This window comes from Cherax quadricarinatus, chromosome 60 (assembly GCF_038502225.1).
Source record: "Cherax quadricarinatus isolate ZL_2023a chromosome 60, ASM3850222v1, whole genome shotgun sequence".
In the NCBI taxonomy this organism is placed as follows: Eukaryota; Metazoa; Arthropoda; class Malacostraca; order Decapoda; family Parastacidae; genus Cherax; species Cherax quadricarinatus.
The window spans coordinates 4,672,293-4,687,802 of record NC_091351.1 but is presented as its reverse complement, the minus strand read 5'-3'; the positions used below and the strand labels follow the sequence as shown (position 1 = coordinate 4,687,802).

General features: G+C 38.6%; 1 protein-coding gene across 1 annotated transcript in view; it reads left to right on the top strand.

Moving 5' to 3' along the window:
- Positions 1–5,267: 5,267 nt before the first annotated feature.
- Positions 5,268–15,510, top strand: part of LOC128694521 (organic cation transporter protein-like) — a 34,082-nt gene continuing 23,839 nt past the window's right edge. Inside the window, exons 1-5 of the mRNA XM_070097842.1 lie at positions 5,268–5,440; positions 8,456–8,600; positions 9,486–9,591; positions 11,720–11,831; positions 13,253–13,356. Of these exons, the coding sequence (XP_069953943.1) occupies positions 8,513–8,600; positions 9,486–9,591; positions 11,720–11,831; positions 13,253–13,356 (410 nt within the window). The 5' untranslated portion in view covers positions 5,268–5,440; positions 8,456–8,512. The remainder of the gene's footprint in view (positions 5,441–8,455; positions 8,601–9,485; positions 9,592–11,719; positions 11,832–13,252; positions 13,357–15,510) is intronic.

The window sequence follows — 15,510 nt, the reverse complement described above, 5'->3', positions numbered from 1 at the left end:
AAAAACACTTATATGCTAGTAACCACACTCTTTCTGGGACTCATATCACTGCCCAAAAAATTGCCAATGTGTAATAAAAGTCCAGACCCACGGGGGATATTCCAACGTTGGTAAAAGTCATCCTAACAATGTGGTGGATATGATGAAGATAATTAAAATAAGTGAATTAACTTGGAGACGGGAGATGTAAAGTAGTTACAATCAAATCACCATTTCATTGCCCTCTTATTTATGAAAAAAAAATAAATAACGAACTAAATAAAACAATGCAATTGTTCTTTATAAAGTTAAATCAATTTGTTAAAAATGATGACTATCACACTTCCCACACATCCGAAAAACTCTCAAAGGATCAGAGCTTCAGAGAATTTTATACTTAAGAATAAAAAAATAAATATTTCTTTTAGATTCACGACAAGTAGTTCCAGCACGATTAAGCAGTTAAAATGAAAATCTAATCCACATTACAGAGTTGTAAGGGTCGAGTTTCTGTCTCGAGATTAGTGAAAAGTGGATCGATCCTACACCACTCTTTACGAGGAACATTAAGCGATATTTCAAGAGTCTTCCTCCAGTCCTCTGATTCTGCATATATTAACAAAAATTAATATAGTTTGTTGGCAGTTAATGCAAAATCATGCATTACTAATTAACGATACCTTTATAATAAAAATATAAACAATGCTACAGCGATTGAACTATTTTTCTTTGAGCAGTTTTCACTACGTACCATTGCCGTGAAGTGTAGCTCAAAAGAGAATGCTGAAATTGGCACCAATGGAAAAAAAATGACGCTTTTCAAACGTTGGCGTCCTAAGTTGGCCCAATGTCTTGCGCTTGTCCTGGATCTGATGGATTCATATCAAATTGTGTGGACTGTATGCATTCACATATATAATACGTAATATAATAATAAAAATCAGTCATGGGATCGTTTATATTACAATACAATTATAAACTGTGGTGAACTAAAATGCTTATTTCTTGACCGATCTGATGTGTTAGTCATCTCTAGGATGATGTTTATAAGAAAGATGCAGCATCACTGGATTTTTAATCAGCCGAGTTAAAGCTTTAATTTAGCATCAAAAATTGCTATTGCAAAAATATTTAATTCGTTTATACATTATTATTATTATTATTATTATTAGTAAAAGTAGTAGCAGTAGTAGTAGTAGTAGTAGTAGTAGTAGTAGTAGTAGTAGTAGTAGTAGTAGTAATAGTATTTTATTATAACGAAGGCGAAAGTGCTGAACCTACAGAGGTCATACAACGCATGAGGAATGAAACGTAACCTAGTACGATCCAAGGAAGAGGAGGATAGGTCTACATCTTTAGATGTAGAGCCCCTCACCTGCATTAAGGATCCATTTCTACAACATATTATTATACAGTATATCTTAAATGTACCTCTTAAAATGTCTGTTAAAGTCTCTTTTTATTTGTCATTTTTGGGTCGTCAGATGACACAAATTTGTATTTGCTGATTCCTACTAAGAAGTCAATTCTAAAACACACACTATCTTAACAAACACTTGCAAATATAATCCCATAAATAAGGCTGGAGTTCTTGCCTTTTTTCTCCAGTGGTTTGTCCAGTAGATTTGGCGTCTCAGATCTTGTTTTTACTTTCAGTAGACGGCTGGGTATGCTCGTAAAGTCGTCTGATATGGTAGTTTCTTGCGTACCCAGACTCTTCACGCCTTTATGGTCCGTGTGTAGATAGGTGTGTGCCTCTGGGTCTCCTTGTGTAGTTAGGTGGGGCTTACACTGTTTATGTGTGTGTTATTACCTAATGAGTTTGAAGGGAATGATCTCCATGCTCTTGGTTCGGCCTCTTAACTCACAGTCTGCTGGCGTGAAATAGCCTTTTCATATATTTTTTTTATAAACACCTGCTTGGAACACACTTCAATATGTCAGTGTTCGGTTTATTTCATAATCACTCTTAAGCTGAAGAAATCTCTTCTGACATCCTTGTCGGTCATTTTGTTGTAAAGTTTACAGTCACGCTCTCCTGTTTTTGTTACATCCCTTGCAAACAATTATTTTGAATGTCGTTATCGTATGCTCACTTGTTCTTTGATCCTCAAGAAACTTGAAAATTATCATCATCGGATTTTCTCAAGCTTCAGTTTGAGTTTTGCCAGTTACGGGCTCCACCCCACAATGAAGTAGAAAATATTTCGATCGAGTCATTTTCTTGGTTTTTGAAAACCACTCTTACGTTTGCAACTTCAGCCTATGATGTTGATGCCACTCTGTTTTATATTAACACAAGAATCACAATAAGTTGGTGAACGTAATGGACATATGGAACCAAGTATGGTGTAATGATTATTTGACAGCTTTGCGAGAGTATTTTCACGTGGCGGACCCAAACGAAAATGAAGTGACATTGAGCCAGGGGACATTACATGTGCCTCAGGAGAGAGAGCTGGTACACTAGTTATTCCAAGGTTTTTTCTTTAACTGTTAAGTGAGCTCTTTCCATATTCCCAAATGGTGCTCTGTTTTCGATTTCAATTCCCCCATATCTCAGCTTTAGTAAAAAAGGTTTTACTAGAATTAAATTCTAGTAATGATTTATAAGACCTTTCCTGACCTTGTAAATTATTATAAAGCTTTCTTTCAACCTCTTCACTTTGTAGTTAACCCATTATTTTCACATCACTCTTCCTCACTCTCATCCTGTGAATGTGTGTGTACTTGCCAGTGTGTGGTTGCAGACGCCATGTCGTAGGTCATCTGTGTTTGTGTCGGAAAATCCAGCTATAGTTTATTCGACCATGGAGTGATTATGCTATAAAAAATATTTGTATGTTAAATAAACTTCTTAATATTTAGTGCGTCAAATTTAATCTCAATGTGAACCATTGGGCAAGCGCTGAATATTCTTCATTTTGCTCATAAACTTAAGTTTGTCTCTGTCTGGGACCTCGTACGTGTATATAGATCAGCGATGATATCATGTTTTTGTATAGTACGAAGTGTGTTGATATACTGTATGCTCAGTGTGATAAACACAAGTCGTTCATCTGCAAGATCTCTTAATTATTACTAGTGTTGTAACTTTGCAAGCTTGCAAAACAGACAGTCGATGTCCTAAGGGTGTCTTAGAAGGGAGCCTCAGCTTATAATATAAGCCAGGTATCCAATCATGAATGTGGTCATGAGAAAGAAGACGAAGACTTTGGCTACTAATTCCAGCTGCTCAACCGACAGGTCTGGTGACCAACGGCAGCGGCCTCGAAGTCCCAACAGCTGGATCTCAGTATACGCTGGCATGGCAAAAGGCTTTACTTGGGTTGTCTTTTTCTCTTTGAACAGCCGGTTATCAATTAGGATATGAAATATGATAACCAGGAAGGTGACACCCACGCAGAACAAGAGCCAGATGTCCACCATCTTGAAGTACGACGTATTGGGCAGTGAATTTGACGCCTGTCAATTGAAAATAAAAATAACCTTAAGTATCTTTATGTTGACTACGATTTAAGGCATTAAACTATTTACAGAAATTGAAAACTTAATATAAACATGATTTATAACAGCATTTGTGGAAATATTTCAGTGATTCGAGATGAGTTGCATGAGCAGACCTGAGCGAAGAGTGTAGCAAGCACAAGAAGGGCGGTGAGGGTGACCATCACACGCACGTCGAAGATGGAGGTTCTGAAGAAGAAGGTGAGGTAGCTGATGACCATGAGGATGAGAGAAGGAATGTAGATGTTGAGGATGGAGTTACCGAACTGCCTCGTCATGGGCACACGAACCCGAGCCTCACCAGGCATGTAGTTCTTATCCAACAGCACCTTTACTTTCCCGATCTGAGAGAGACAAAGTCACAGCTGATGTTAGTCAATGAGTTTATTATACACAGACATACAATATACAAGATGCATCAGAGACTTATAAACGTTATTGATGCAAGTCAGTTATATGAATAAATTATAAACAGCACATAACCCGCACATAGGAAAATGAGACAAATGACGAAGTTTAATTATTTAATGGTGAAAGTCGGACCGAAACGTCGTCATAAGTTTCAATCTCCTATGTGCGTGTTATTCGTGTATTGTTCCAGTCACGGTATTGTGCCTTTTTATTCTTGATTCACAGTGTTACTACAGAAAACCTAAAGGAAAAATAATACAGCAGAATGTGGAAACAAAACTTACATGGAAGCTGGAGAAAAAAATATAATTAATAAGTATTAAGAACTTGAATGCTTCAGTCATGTATGTACCTGGAGAGGATTTCGGGGGTCACCGCCCCCGCAGCCTGGTCAGTGACCAGGCCTCGTACATTAACAGATCAAGTACCATCAATAAAATACTTAAATAAGAAGACTTGTGAAAAAATTGCATGCTGGTTAGCAAATATTTACCACAAATATTAAAAAAAAAATAGCAATTGTTCTTTTATCATCTTGTGGATTTTTTTTTTTTCAGAGTTCAAAAATAAAATCCTCTTGGATTACAATGTAAAAAAAATTCTTGATTAGGAGGAAGGAAAGTTGCCTATTAGGTGAAATTCAATTAAATATTCTAGAGAATGTGAAGGATGTGAAAAATAAAGAATGGAGACGTGGGGAGAGATCGATGGTTAAGAATGAGTGTGAGGCGTTTAGAATAATGTGAAGGGAAATAATGGGGAGAGAGGCAGTATGAGAGATGATGTTGTGAGGAATAAGAGGTGGAGATATGAGAGATGTCAGGATTGAGTGGTGGAGAAACGAGAGATGTGGGGAATGAGCGGGGAAGATATGAGAGATGTAAAGAATGAACGAAAGTTACCTTCATTCCACTCACTGCATGTGGTTTAAACTGGTATACTTGCAGTGTGTTGCGGGGGTCAACGCCCCCGGCCTCGAAAATATTTATCTTTGTATTAAATTATGTATTATTTCTTAAAATGACTTATAAATTAACCCCAAAAATTTAAACCAGTATAACATACGAAATATAAATATTAAATAGTAAAGGGAAAATTAGATTTTCTAGCTTGAATCAGCAGCTAATCAGGTGACTACAAATTAAACACACCCTCTCAACCACCAATCAAGTGCCAGCAGCAATAAATAATGTTATTATAACTCTTTAACGATGCCACTTAACGATTTCGTTGCTCTAATTTAATAATGAAATTAAAGTTACATGTCTAAAATGAGAGAAAAAGTGTATAGATAAATATATTTTTATAGAAACCTATAAAAATGTGGATGTGCGGGTGGTTTGTGGGCAGACGTCGAGAGAACGCAAATAAGAATAGACCAATGCGGTGTGGTCCGGTCAGGTAGTATTGTGTGTAGTTCCCCAGAGTTTAGGCACAAAATGCTTGTCGTCCAGCGAGTTACAGTACTCGAATTGATCTTGAAGACATCCAGAGGCCGGGTCATGATAAGAGAGTTTTAATTTCCAGTCGGCTAACCTATTCAGTTGGTAGACCTGTTTTTTTTTAATATTGTTATACCTGCTCTTGGCACTGTGTATGGAGTTTGCCTCCAGATCTTGTTAATTTTGTGTACTTACCTGTGTGTACTCACTGTTTTGTGTTTTTTTTGCTTGTGTGTGTGTGTGTGTGTGTGTGTGTGTGTGTGTGTGTGTGTGTGTGTGTGTGTGTGTGTGTGTGTGTGTGTGTGTGTGTGTATGTGTGTGCGTGCGCGCCTTTATACATATGATTGTCTATGTGCTTCTGCATGCGCTTGTGTGTTCCAGGTGGATATAGTCTCTTCATGGGTCAGGTGAAGGTGCTAGGTGGTATGGGTGGGTTCCCAAGGACTCGTTACCTAGCTCTGTGCAAGGTGGCAAACTACTTGAACAGAAAAAAGAAACACAGGTACGAGAGACATTTTGTTTTGAAATATACACATCTCATTTCACCGTATATTTCCTTAGTTGTTTCTCACTTTTCGTACATCAGCGTTCATGGCAATTTCGTTTATAGGGATGCTAAACACGTGCAGCAGAATTAAGTCTATAGAATATCAGTGACTTGCTAGAAGCCGACAGATGGTTGGAAGTCTTGTATCAACCCCCTAGCGAGTGGTTCGTTGCATTAATAACAAGTTTTTTTTTTTTTTTGCAGTATTTTTTTAATTGTTTACTCTAAATCTACAGAACTGATTTTTTGTTTAGGGCGATACTTGGTTTAATAGAATGTTTGTGAAGTATTGGTTTAGAAAACTGACAAGTTGAAGAATGAAACACTTGTGGAATATTTGGGAATTTCTGTTAAGGAAACGTTTCGCCAGCCAGTGGCTTCTTCAGTCCAATGCAGAGAAGATAGGTGAAAGATGAGGAGAGGAGGAGAATGCGATGATCAGTCCCTCAGGCTGGAGTCGATGCGGTATATAAGCCACTACTCCGAACATATGCAATACCTTTCTCAAGACTGAGGGACTGAAAACATCGATTCCAGACTGAGGGACTGATAACCTTATTCTCCTCATCTTTCACCGATCTTCTCGAGAACGGACTGAAGATACCACTGGCTGGCTAAAAGTTTCCCAAATGCTGCACAAGTATGTCATTCTTCAATAGAATGATCAGCACTATTAGTTGAAATTCACATTATTGTTGTTTGTGTGCTGGTCTCCCCTCACTACATCTGTGTGTCTGGCAGTTGAGATCCTTGATCTACTTGCTGAGCATCGTAATAGCCGACATCCTCTCTCCTCACTCTAGCCGAGCATGACCTTAATGCTTCTCATGTTTACATATCCCTGACGTACCAATGCTTGAATATATCCTTCACGTACCCTATTTTACATACATCCTTGTGCATAATTATCCCTCATATAGGAGATTGTGACTTTTTAATGATCCAGGTCAAACCAAAACGTCATAATTTTCACTCTCCATCGTGCGGGTTTTATGTGTATTGTTCCAGATACTGTTTTGTGTCTTTTTATTCTTTACATAGCCTTAAAGTATAGATTATCTCCAGACAACTCATTTTACGTGTGCCACCGTGCCAAGCTCATAGAAAATAAGTAATATTTGGACATATATCTTGTTTTTTTTTTTTTTATGCGGTTTGGTGGTACACTGGGTGACGCTGTTGCTGGGAAGTGTATTGAGTATCGAATGGTTGGTATATATGATTATCAGTGATTATGTTGTATATATATATTAGCGGTCATGGAGAATCCAGAGTAAGACGACGCTTACAGGATGAATTACTCAGTATCACTTCAACGCTAGTGCAGAGACCAGCTGTCTCTCTCTCTCTCCTCTCCCGGGGGAGATCTGTGGCATAGTGAACAACTGCCCTTGTTTGTATAGTACACTCATCTGATTGCTGTATGAATGCTACCGTCTGTCTACTGTCTGAAAGATGCCGTCTTTGTGCTGTTCAAGACGCACCCATCTGTTTGTTGTCACAATGCTTTCATCCTGTGTTGTCTAAATGCCAGTCTGTCTACTGTTTAAACGCTGTCCACAGTGTCATCCACATCTCAGAGGTGTCCTCTTATCTTCTGAATATGATCTTCGTTGTGTCACCTTGGAGTGAAAGTCTTGTATTCGGTGAATTTTGATAAATTTTTGATAAGAAACAGACGTTCATTTGAGCTAGTGTAGCATCTAACATTGAGAGCTCAGAAATAAGTTAAGCGAATTATCTGACTGACTCAAGAAATCGTAATGACACGATTGCAAATAAACCATACCCCCGGCCGGGATTGAACCCGCGGTCATAGAGTCTCAGAACTCCAGCCCGTCGCGTTAGCCACTAGACCAGCTAGCCACAATAAGATTCATCCAACTAGGTATATTTCTACACCATAGGAAAGTTAACACAGGCACCTCTGTGACCACAAATGCAAGTTTTTACAGACGAATCTCCAGCTAGCGTGGCCGTGACGAACTCTAGCTCAACGCGACGGGCTGGAGTTTTGAGACTCTATGACCGCGGGTTCAATCCCGGCCGGGGGTATGGTTTAATTATCTGACTGGTTTGTTTTGGTTTATAGTGATCAGGAAAATTCTTTGAAGCCCTCATTTTTTTTTTAATTTCAAACAGTAGGTCCTTTCCTTACTTCAAATTATTTCTGGAGTATTTTGCCTTTCTCTTGGAGAGTATCACCTTCGTTAGACTGTCCCTGAAGATACAGGACTTCTTCAGATAGGTTATGGAGGTTCTCACCTCATTCGGAAAGACCCTAGATCGTCTCACCATTTTCAGACAGTTCCTGGAGTGTCTCACCTCCATCAGGTAGTTCACATAATTTCTCACCTCCTTCAGGTAGTTTAAGATGGTTTCGCCTCTTTCAGTTAGTTCCTTGTGTGTCTCACCTACTTCAAGTACTTGTAGAAAAGTCTCACCTTAATCAGGCAGGTCGTGAGGCACACTCTTAACTGTACAATAAATGTGGCTCATGATGTGAAGCTCACATGTGAGTTTTCTTAAAACTGAGCGTTAGAAGCTCCATCACTTATTTCTTCGTCAGGGAAACGTCAGCACCCCATCACTGGTGCCGTCGACAGGGAGTTCCTGAGGCAGTAAGATGAGCAACAACAGCAAGTTCGATGATCTTCTTACCCAGCTCGGCACTAGTAAATGGAACATTATATATTTCCTGGCTGCCTCCTTCTGTGAGTATTACCTGCCTTCCGGACATCAGGTTTGATCACTGCGTTTAAATTCTGTCGACTAAACGAGGGTTATTAAATCTGCATGTACACCACCAGTAAAAGATACTTTAATCACGAAAACAGAAATTCACTCTCCCAGTGTACTGTACAAACAATGAGAGATAAATCCCTCAATGAGTATATTATTATTATTATTATTATTGTCATAATTATTATCATTATCATTATCAATTTTTTTAGTGCACCGGCAGTCTTCCCCCGAGGTAGTGTAACACGAAAAAGAAGAAAATTCTTTCACTGTCATTCATTCAGTCACTGTCTTTCAGAGGTGAGCAAACATCGCAGCTCAGATGATCCTCCGAACTGCAGTATTCCCACCCCTTTTTTAGAGTTCAAGCACAGTACTACCTACCTCCAGGACTCAAGTCCGGGTAACCGATTTCATAAATGTTACTTTGCTCACAGTTTAACAGCACATCAAATCATTAACAAAAAAACACTCGCCTTCACTCACTCCTATGTAACATGCTGAAACAAGCCTGTTGGGTGTCCAAGTCCCTAGCAATCAAAACCTCCCTTACATAATTTTCTCCAACCCATCCTAGAACGACCCCTTTTCGTACTTCCTCGCAAAATTTATATGGGATAGTCATTAAGCTATATACAACCTTTAGGCCACCAATCAAGAATACTCTAATTCCTATAATAAATATAACCGTAAACTGTATAGATCTTTTCAGAGTCACGTTTCGTTCTGTGGAGAGCTCCCGAAATTACGTTTCACTCTATGTAGAGCCTTATCAAGTCACGAAAAAGCTCTAACTCACAGCGAAACATTGTTCCAATAAACACTTATTTTTCAACTTAATGTTTCTTCTCCCGCAGGGGTTTTCATGGTACCTCCACAGTTTATCAGTGGAGTATACTTGGCCCCAGCTGTCAACTACACCTGTCGCCCACCTGAATCAGAAGAAATCGTCCAGATATCCAAGTGAGATACGCTGTCTATCGTGTTAATTTCACAAAGAGGTAAAACTAAGACAGAACATATTACTGTCAAAGATGAAGAAGCAATATCACATCACATGATCATACGATTTCTTTCTCTAGCTGGAAAGGTCAGAGACTTCTAGTAATGGCTAGTCTTGGGTAGGAGTGAATATCCTCTCTGCCGTCATTCTTCTTCGGTCCTCGTTTTAGTCCCTTTATGGATCAGAATTGGTTGCATACTATCCTCCCTTTACCTAGTCGATGAATAACCAATACGGTTTTAATGCTCCAACATAATAATAATAATAATAATAATAATAATAATATTATCATCATCATCATCATCATCATCATCATCATCATCATCATTATTATTATTATTATTATTATTATTATTATTATTATTATTATTATTATTATATTATTATTATTATTATTATTATTATTATTATTATTATTGTCAGGCCGGCACTCATGTATCACCCAAAATCCCCAGTGACCTAATTATTAAATTAATGTAACAGACCTGATAAATCACTGGCTTACCACTATCTACACATCACTGAATCAACCGCTCTTCCTTTCTCAACACGATCTTATCACAATGAAGGGTCAGACCATAGTAACAGAGACGGAAATTGGTGATCAATGCGAATAAGATTATTAAAATGTTATAAATTCACATTTTACTGAACAACTGAACTGCTACAGGAGCTAATCATCACTAGGATATATTTTTGCTCTCCCAAGAGTGATTCTACAAAGAAATGGTTTTACAACTTACCACACGAAATATAAATCACAAATCAAGTCAGCTGTTTTATAATGTTTCTTGATATAGTGCGATTACAAAACAAATTCAAAATTATATAGCGCATGAACGGCCTTCATAGCAGGTGCTATTCATTTTTCAATGCCCCATTTTCAGTAGCATTTACAAAAGTACTGTTCTAACTGATGGCGCTTGGCAAGAGAGCTAACTGTATAGCTATACAAATATAAGAGAAATATTACCGGGGAAAAGGGAGGGCCAAGAGGTACGTCTGGAGAGTTTGGTTATCACAAGATATTCTCCCAGTATACAATAATTACAGTCTTCGAGAGCCCCAGTCCGGCTCTCTCTGCTGCTCTTTATCTAGTCTCCTTTTCCTCTTGCCATTCCTGGTTTTCTTAAAAACTGTACTTTCTCCACCTCAAACTAAAAGTAATTAATCAAATATGTCCTGGTGTACACATTAGAGTTTTAGACCAATGTAATTTGCTTTAGGAGACTGGTCTCCAAAAAACCTAGATAGCTCCTGGTAACAGTGGAGAAGATAAAGCCAACGGATAACGGGAAACAAACTCATTTAGTTACGCACTATTCAAATTATAATCAAGGCACACTCAAATTACATCTCACATAGATAATGAGGCTGGAGTAGCATCACAACGTGATGGTGATGGTACTACTGCTACTTTTAATACAACTATTGCTATTTTTTTCCAGTACTATTATTACTGCTAATACCACTACTCATAATAATAATAATGATAATAATAATAATATTAATTCTAATTTTAATTATAATTAACTCTTTGGAGCACATGCCACGAGTGCTGTCATCATTATTAAACAAAAATATAATTCAATAAATATTTTTACTTTTCAATATGCAAATTATTATTATTATTATTATTATTATTATTATTATTATTATTATTATTATTACTATTATTATTATCATACATGAAGCGGTAAACCCGTGAGGGTCATTTAGCGCTAAGAGTACTGGAGGCTCGTTCCTTCGACCAATTCTTGTCGGTTTAGCGCTTTATTTGATCAAAATAATAATTCTTCTTCCACTATCCACCAAACTGACCTTTTACTTATTTGTACTCGTAGAGTTTTGCTCGCCAGGACTCACGATATCGTAATGACTCGGTTGCAAACAAATCAATGAACTGCTTGGATTCGAACCTTATCCGTTCTGTGATTTGATTATGCTAAGCAAGTTATACTTACAAAGTTATACAAAAGAAATTATACCCAGCTAGTTGTACTCATTACATTATTGTACTCACCTAGTTGTACTCATTACATTATTGTACTCACCTAGTTGTACTCACCAAGTTGTAGTCACCGGCAGGGACTCATGCTACTACTCGACAAACGGGTCATCCTCGGTGGGTCTGGAGGATGAGCCTTGCACTGAGTGGGACTTCGACACCTCAGTCTTCACCAGCACTCTCACTTCTGAGGTACAATGCCTCTCCTGACGTACATATACCCGAAGTTGCGTATTGAAATACTTTATTACAGTAAGCTTTCTTATGAAACAATCCTGAGAAGTACGATTTTTTTACAAATACAGTTGAAAAGGTACATTTAAAATTAAATAACTCGTACGTACTGTGAAGGCCTTTTTCCGTGATATTTAATGCTTGATGTACTTTTTAAAATCTCGTTTAGGAAAAATGTACTTTATAAAGAAGCTTTATTAGAGAGACTTTACATATACCTGAAGCTGCATATACAATCCTTTATCTCTAATCTCCATCTTTTTTAATGTAATTCGGCTTGATTTCCTCTTAAAAGAATATTTTAATTCGGCTAATTAGTTAGGAAAGTTTTAACCTTCATTACAGAGGGAAGTAGTTAAGAAACTTAACCTTCATTACAGAGGGAAGTAGATAAAAAAGTTTTAACCTTCATTACAGAGGGAAGTACGGGTATATTAGGAGAGGATCTGGCAAATATTAATATTTAATTAGAGAGATAGAGAGATAACTGACTCATGTACTGTTTACAACTGTCTCCAGACAGAGAGAACGGTCACTGACTCATGTACAGTTTACAACTGTCTCCAGATTGAGATAACCAATATACTGTAGACAACTGTCGCCAGAGAGAGACAGATATAACTCAAGGTCTGTAGGCTACTGTCTCCAGAGAGACAGAGAGCGATAGCTAACCCATGTACTGCATAAAACTGCCTCCAGAGAGACATAACCTAACGCTCTGAGCACTGGCCCCTCAAGGAAGGTTCCTTGATGTTGGTGAGGGGCTCTTGATTTAGGGAATTGGATCTGTGCTCCAGTTCCCCGAATTAAGCCTGAATGCCTTCCACATATCCCCCCCCGCCCCAGGCGCTGTATAATCCTCTGGGTTTAGCGCTTCCCCCTTGATTATAATAATAATAATAATCTGAGCACTGGGCTACAAATGTCTCAAACATATATCAGAACCACCCGATGAATATTTGACCTGTAAACCAAACTAAGATGCTGAATAGCCACTGTTAACAAGACGGGATGTATGGGCAAGTCTCCTAACATTTGCTGCCCTTTCTTGCCTTGTACCAAATGCTGTAGGTACTTTTGTGTTAGTTGACTGTTGTTAGCCTCATCTCCGGAAATACTGGTAGTATCTACAGCTTGTACCAAGTTTTGAAGAGAAGCAGGATAATTGCTTTTGGTCCGTAAACTGAACTACATTGTATGCTAAATAAAACTATAGAGGCGTAATGAGGAGAGATAAGTATGTACAAAAAGCTTTTATTGGGACAACGTGTAGAGCTTCATCAGGTCATGATTTAATAAAGCTCTATATAGAAGGAAACGTTCTGCATATATTTTTACTATTCTCTGTATTAAAATTAAGAATGCATTGTCTTTCCCAGTTCTCGCTCGTGTGTAAACGAGACCACCTCAGAGCCACATACCAAAGTATCTACATGATGGGTACCATCTTCAGCCCTCTGCTTGCCGGCTACCTCGCTGACAGGTATTGTTTACCTGTACTTGTGTAATTACGTAATGGTCCTTGCAGGTGTGCGTGATCAAACATATGGCAACCCACAGTGAACGTGTTTAGAGTCTTTAGTGCTTTCTGTTGATTTACTATGCATAATAACAGAACTCTGAGCAACTCCAATATATGATGCACACACACACACATATACACACACACACACTCACACACACACACACACACACACACACACACACACACACACACACACACACACACACACGCACACACACACACACACACACACACACACACACAAATGCGAAAACTATTCCAGATCACTTCCCTCTTCCTGTACTGGGTGATCTTTTACGTAACATTCGAGATAACAAAGTCTTTTCAACCCTGGGCTTGTTACAAGGGTTTTGGCAAGTCCCTCTTCACGAGGACAGCCAAGAGCTAACTGCATCCTCCACTCCTACAGGTCATTATCACTTCTTCTGCATGGCATTTGGATTACGATCCTCCCCTATCACGTTCTCAAGGCTCATGACTAATATCTTTAGAGGTCTCATAGGTAATGCACTTATGGTGTACTTAGATGACGTAATCGTCATGTCTAAAGACGTGGATACACACTTGAAAAGACTTGATGTAGTACTTGGTAAGCTTGAAGAAGCCAATTTAAAGATCAAACTGTCTAAATGTCAATTTTTCAGATCAGAAATTAAGTTTCTTGGTCACGTAGTCACTCCTAGAGGGGTTACGACCGACCAAAGTAAAGTAACTGCAGTACTAAATTTTCCAACTCCCAAAACTGCTGATGCTGTAAGATCCTTTGTGGGCTTAGCAGGTTTTTTAGATCTTTCATTGCCAATTTTTCTTCCATAGCTGCTGCTCTAACTGAGTTGCTTAAGAAAGATGCTCCTTTTGTTTGGACCTTCCGTCAAGAAAGAGCATTCCAAACTCTAAAAGAAAAGCTAAAATCTTCTCCAATTTTGAAATTTTCAGATTTTTCTAAGCCCTTCTATCTGACAACTGATGCTAGTTCTATTGGCATAGGTGCCGTACAAGCTCAGAAGACTGATGGCAAGTACAACGCAGTTGCATTTGCTAGCCGAGTCCTTACGAAGGCTGAACGTAATAATACAGTAACTGAGCAAGAAGCTTTAGCAATAGTATGGTCTTTAAAGCACTTCCGAGACATTATTTATCAGTACTCTGTTCATGTCTTGACAGACCATGCTCCACTGATACCTTTATTCCAGAACAAACAACCTACTGGAAGGTTAGCCAGATGGACCTTGACTATCCATGAGTTCAATCCCACCTTTGAACACTTACCTGGCAAGTCAAATGTAGTCGCAGATGCCTTATCGCGACAGGTTTGTATAGTAACTGCAGACCCTCCATTTACTGCCGAAGATGTAAAGAATGTTCAACGAGCAGATCCCATGTGGTCTGGTGTGATTCGATTCCTGCTCCAGGAAGATCTTATTCTGACTGTGAAGCCACCAGCACCCATCAGTGACTTTGTCATGAACCAAGAATTACTGTATCGAACAGCCGAGTTGGGTACTCATAGCAGAAGAGTATACCAGTTAGTAATTCCACAGTCACTAGTGAATGTAGCCTTACAGCTAGTTCACGATGCACCAGGTGTTGCACACCCTGGTATGGATCGTTCAGTAAAACAAGCCAGATTGAAATACTTTTGGCCTCGTATGGCAACTGATATTTCTGAGTATGTTAAGAAATGTAGTGTCTGCATGCAACATAAAGGTAATGCTAATGGTCCTAATCCAATTCAAGTGTATCCAACTACTAGCGAACCGTGGGAAAGAGTTGCGCTAGATTTGTTAACTAATTTCCAATGTTCCCTCCAGGGCAACAAACATCTGTGTGTTATGGTAGACCATTTCACCAGATATTGTGAGTTAGTTCCTATTGCAGATAAGACTGCCGAGACAGTAGCTAAAGCGTTTAAAGAATGCATTATCTGCAGGCATACCACCCCTAAGTCCCTAGTAACAGATAATGGTGGTGAATTCTGTAATGAAATTCTCGAAAATTTGTGTACCTTGTACAAGATCTCTAAATCCACCATTGTTCCTCATCATCCTGCCAGCAATGGGTTAGCAGAACGAACCAATAAGAAACTACTTGATGTCTTGAGAGCCACTATCA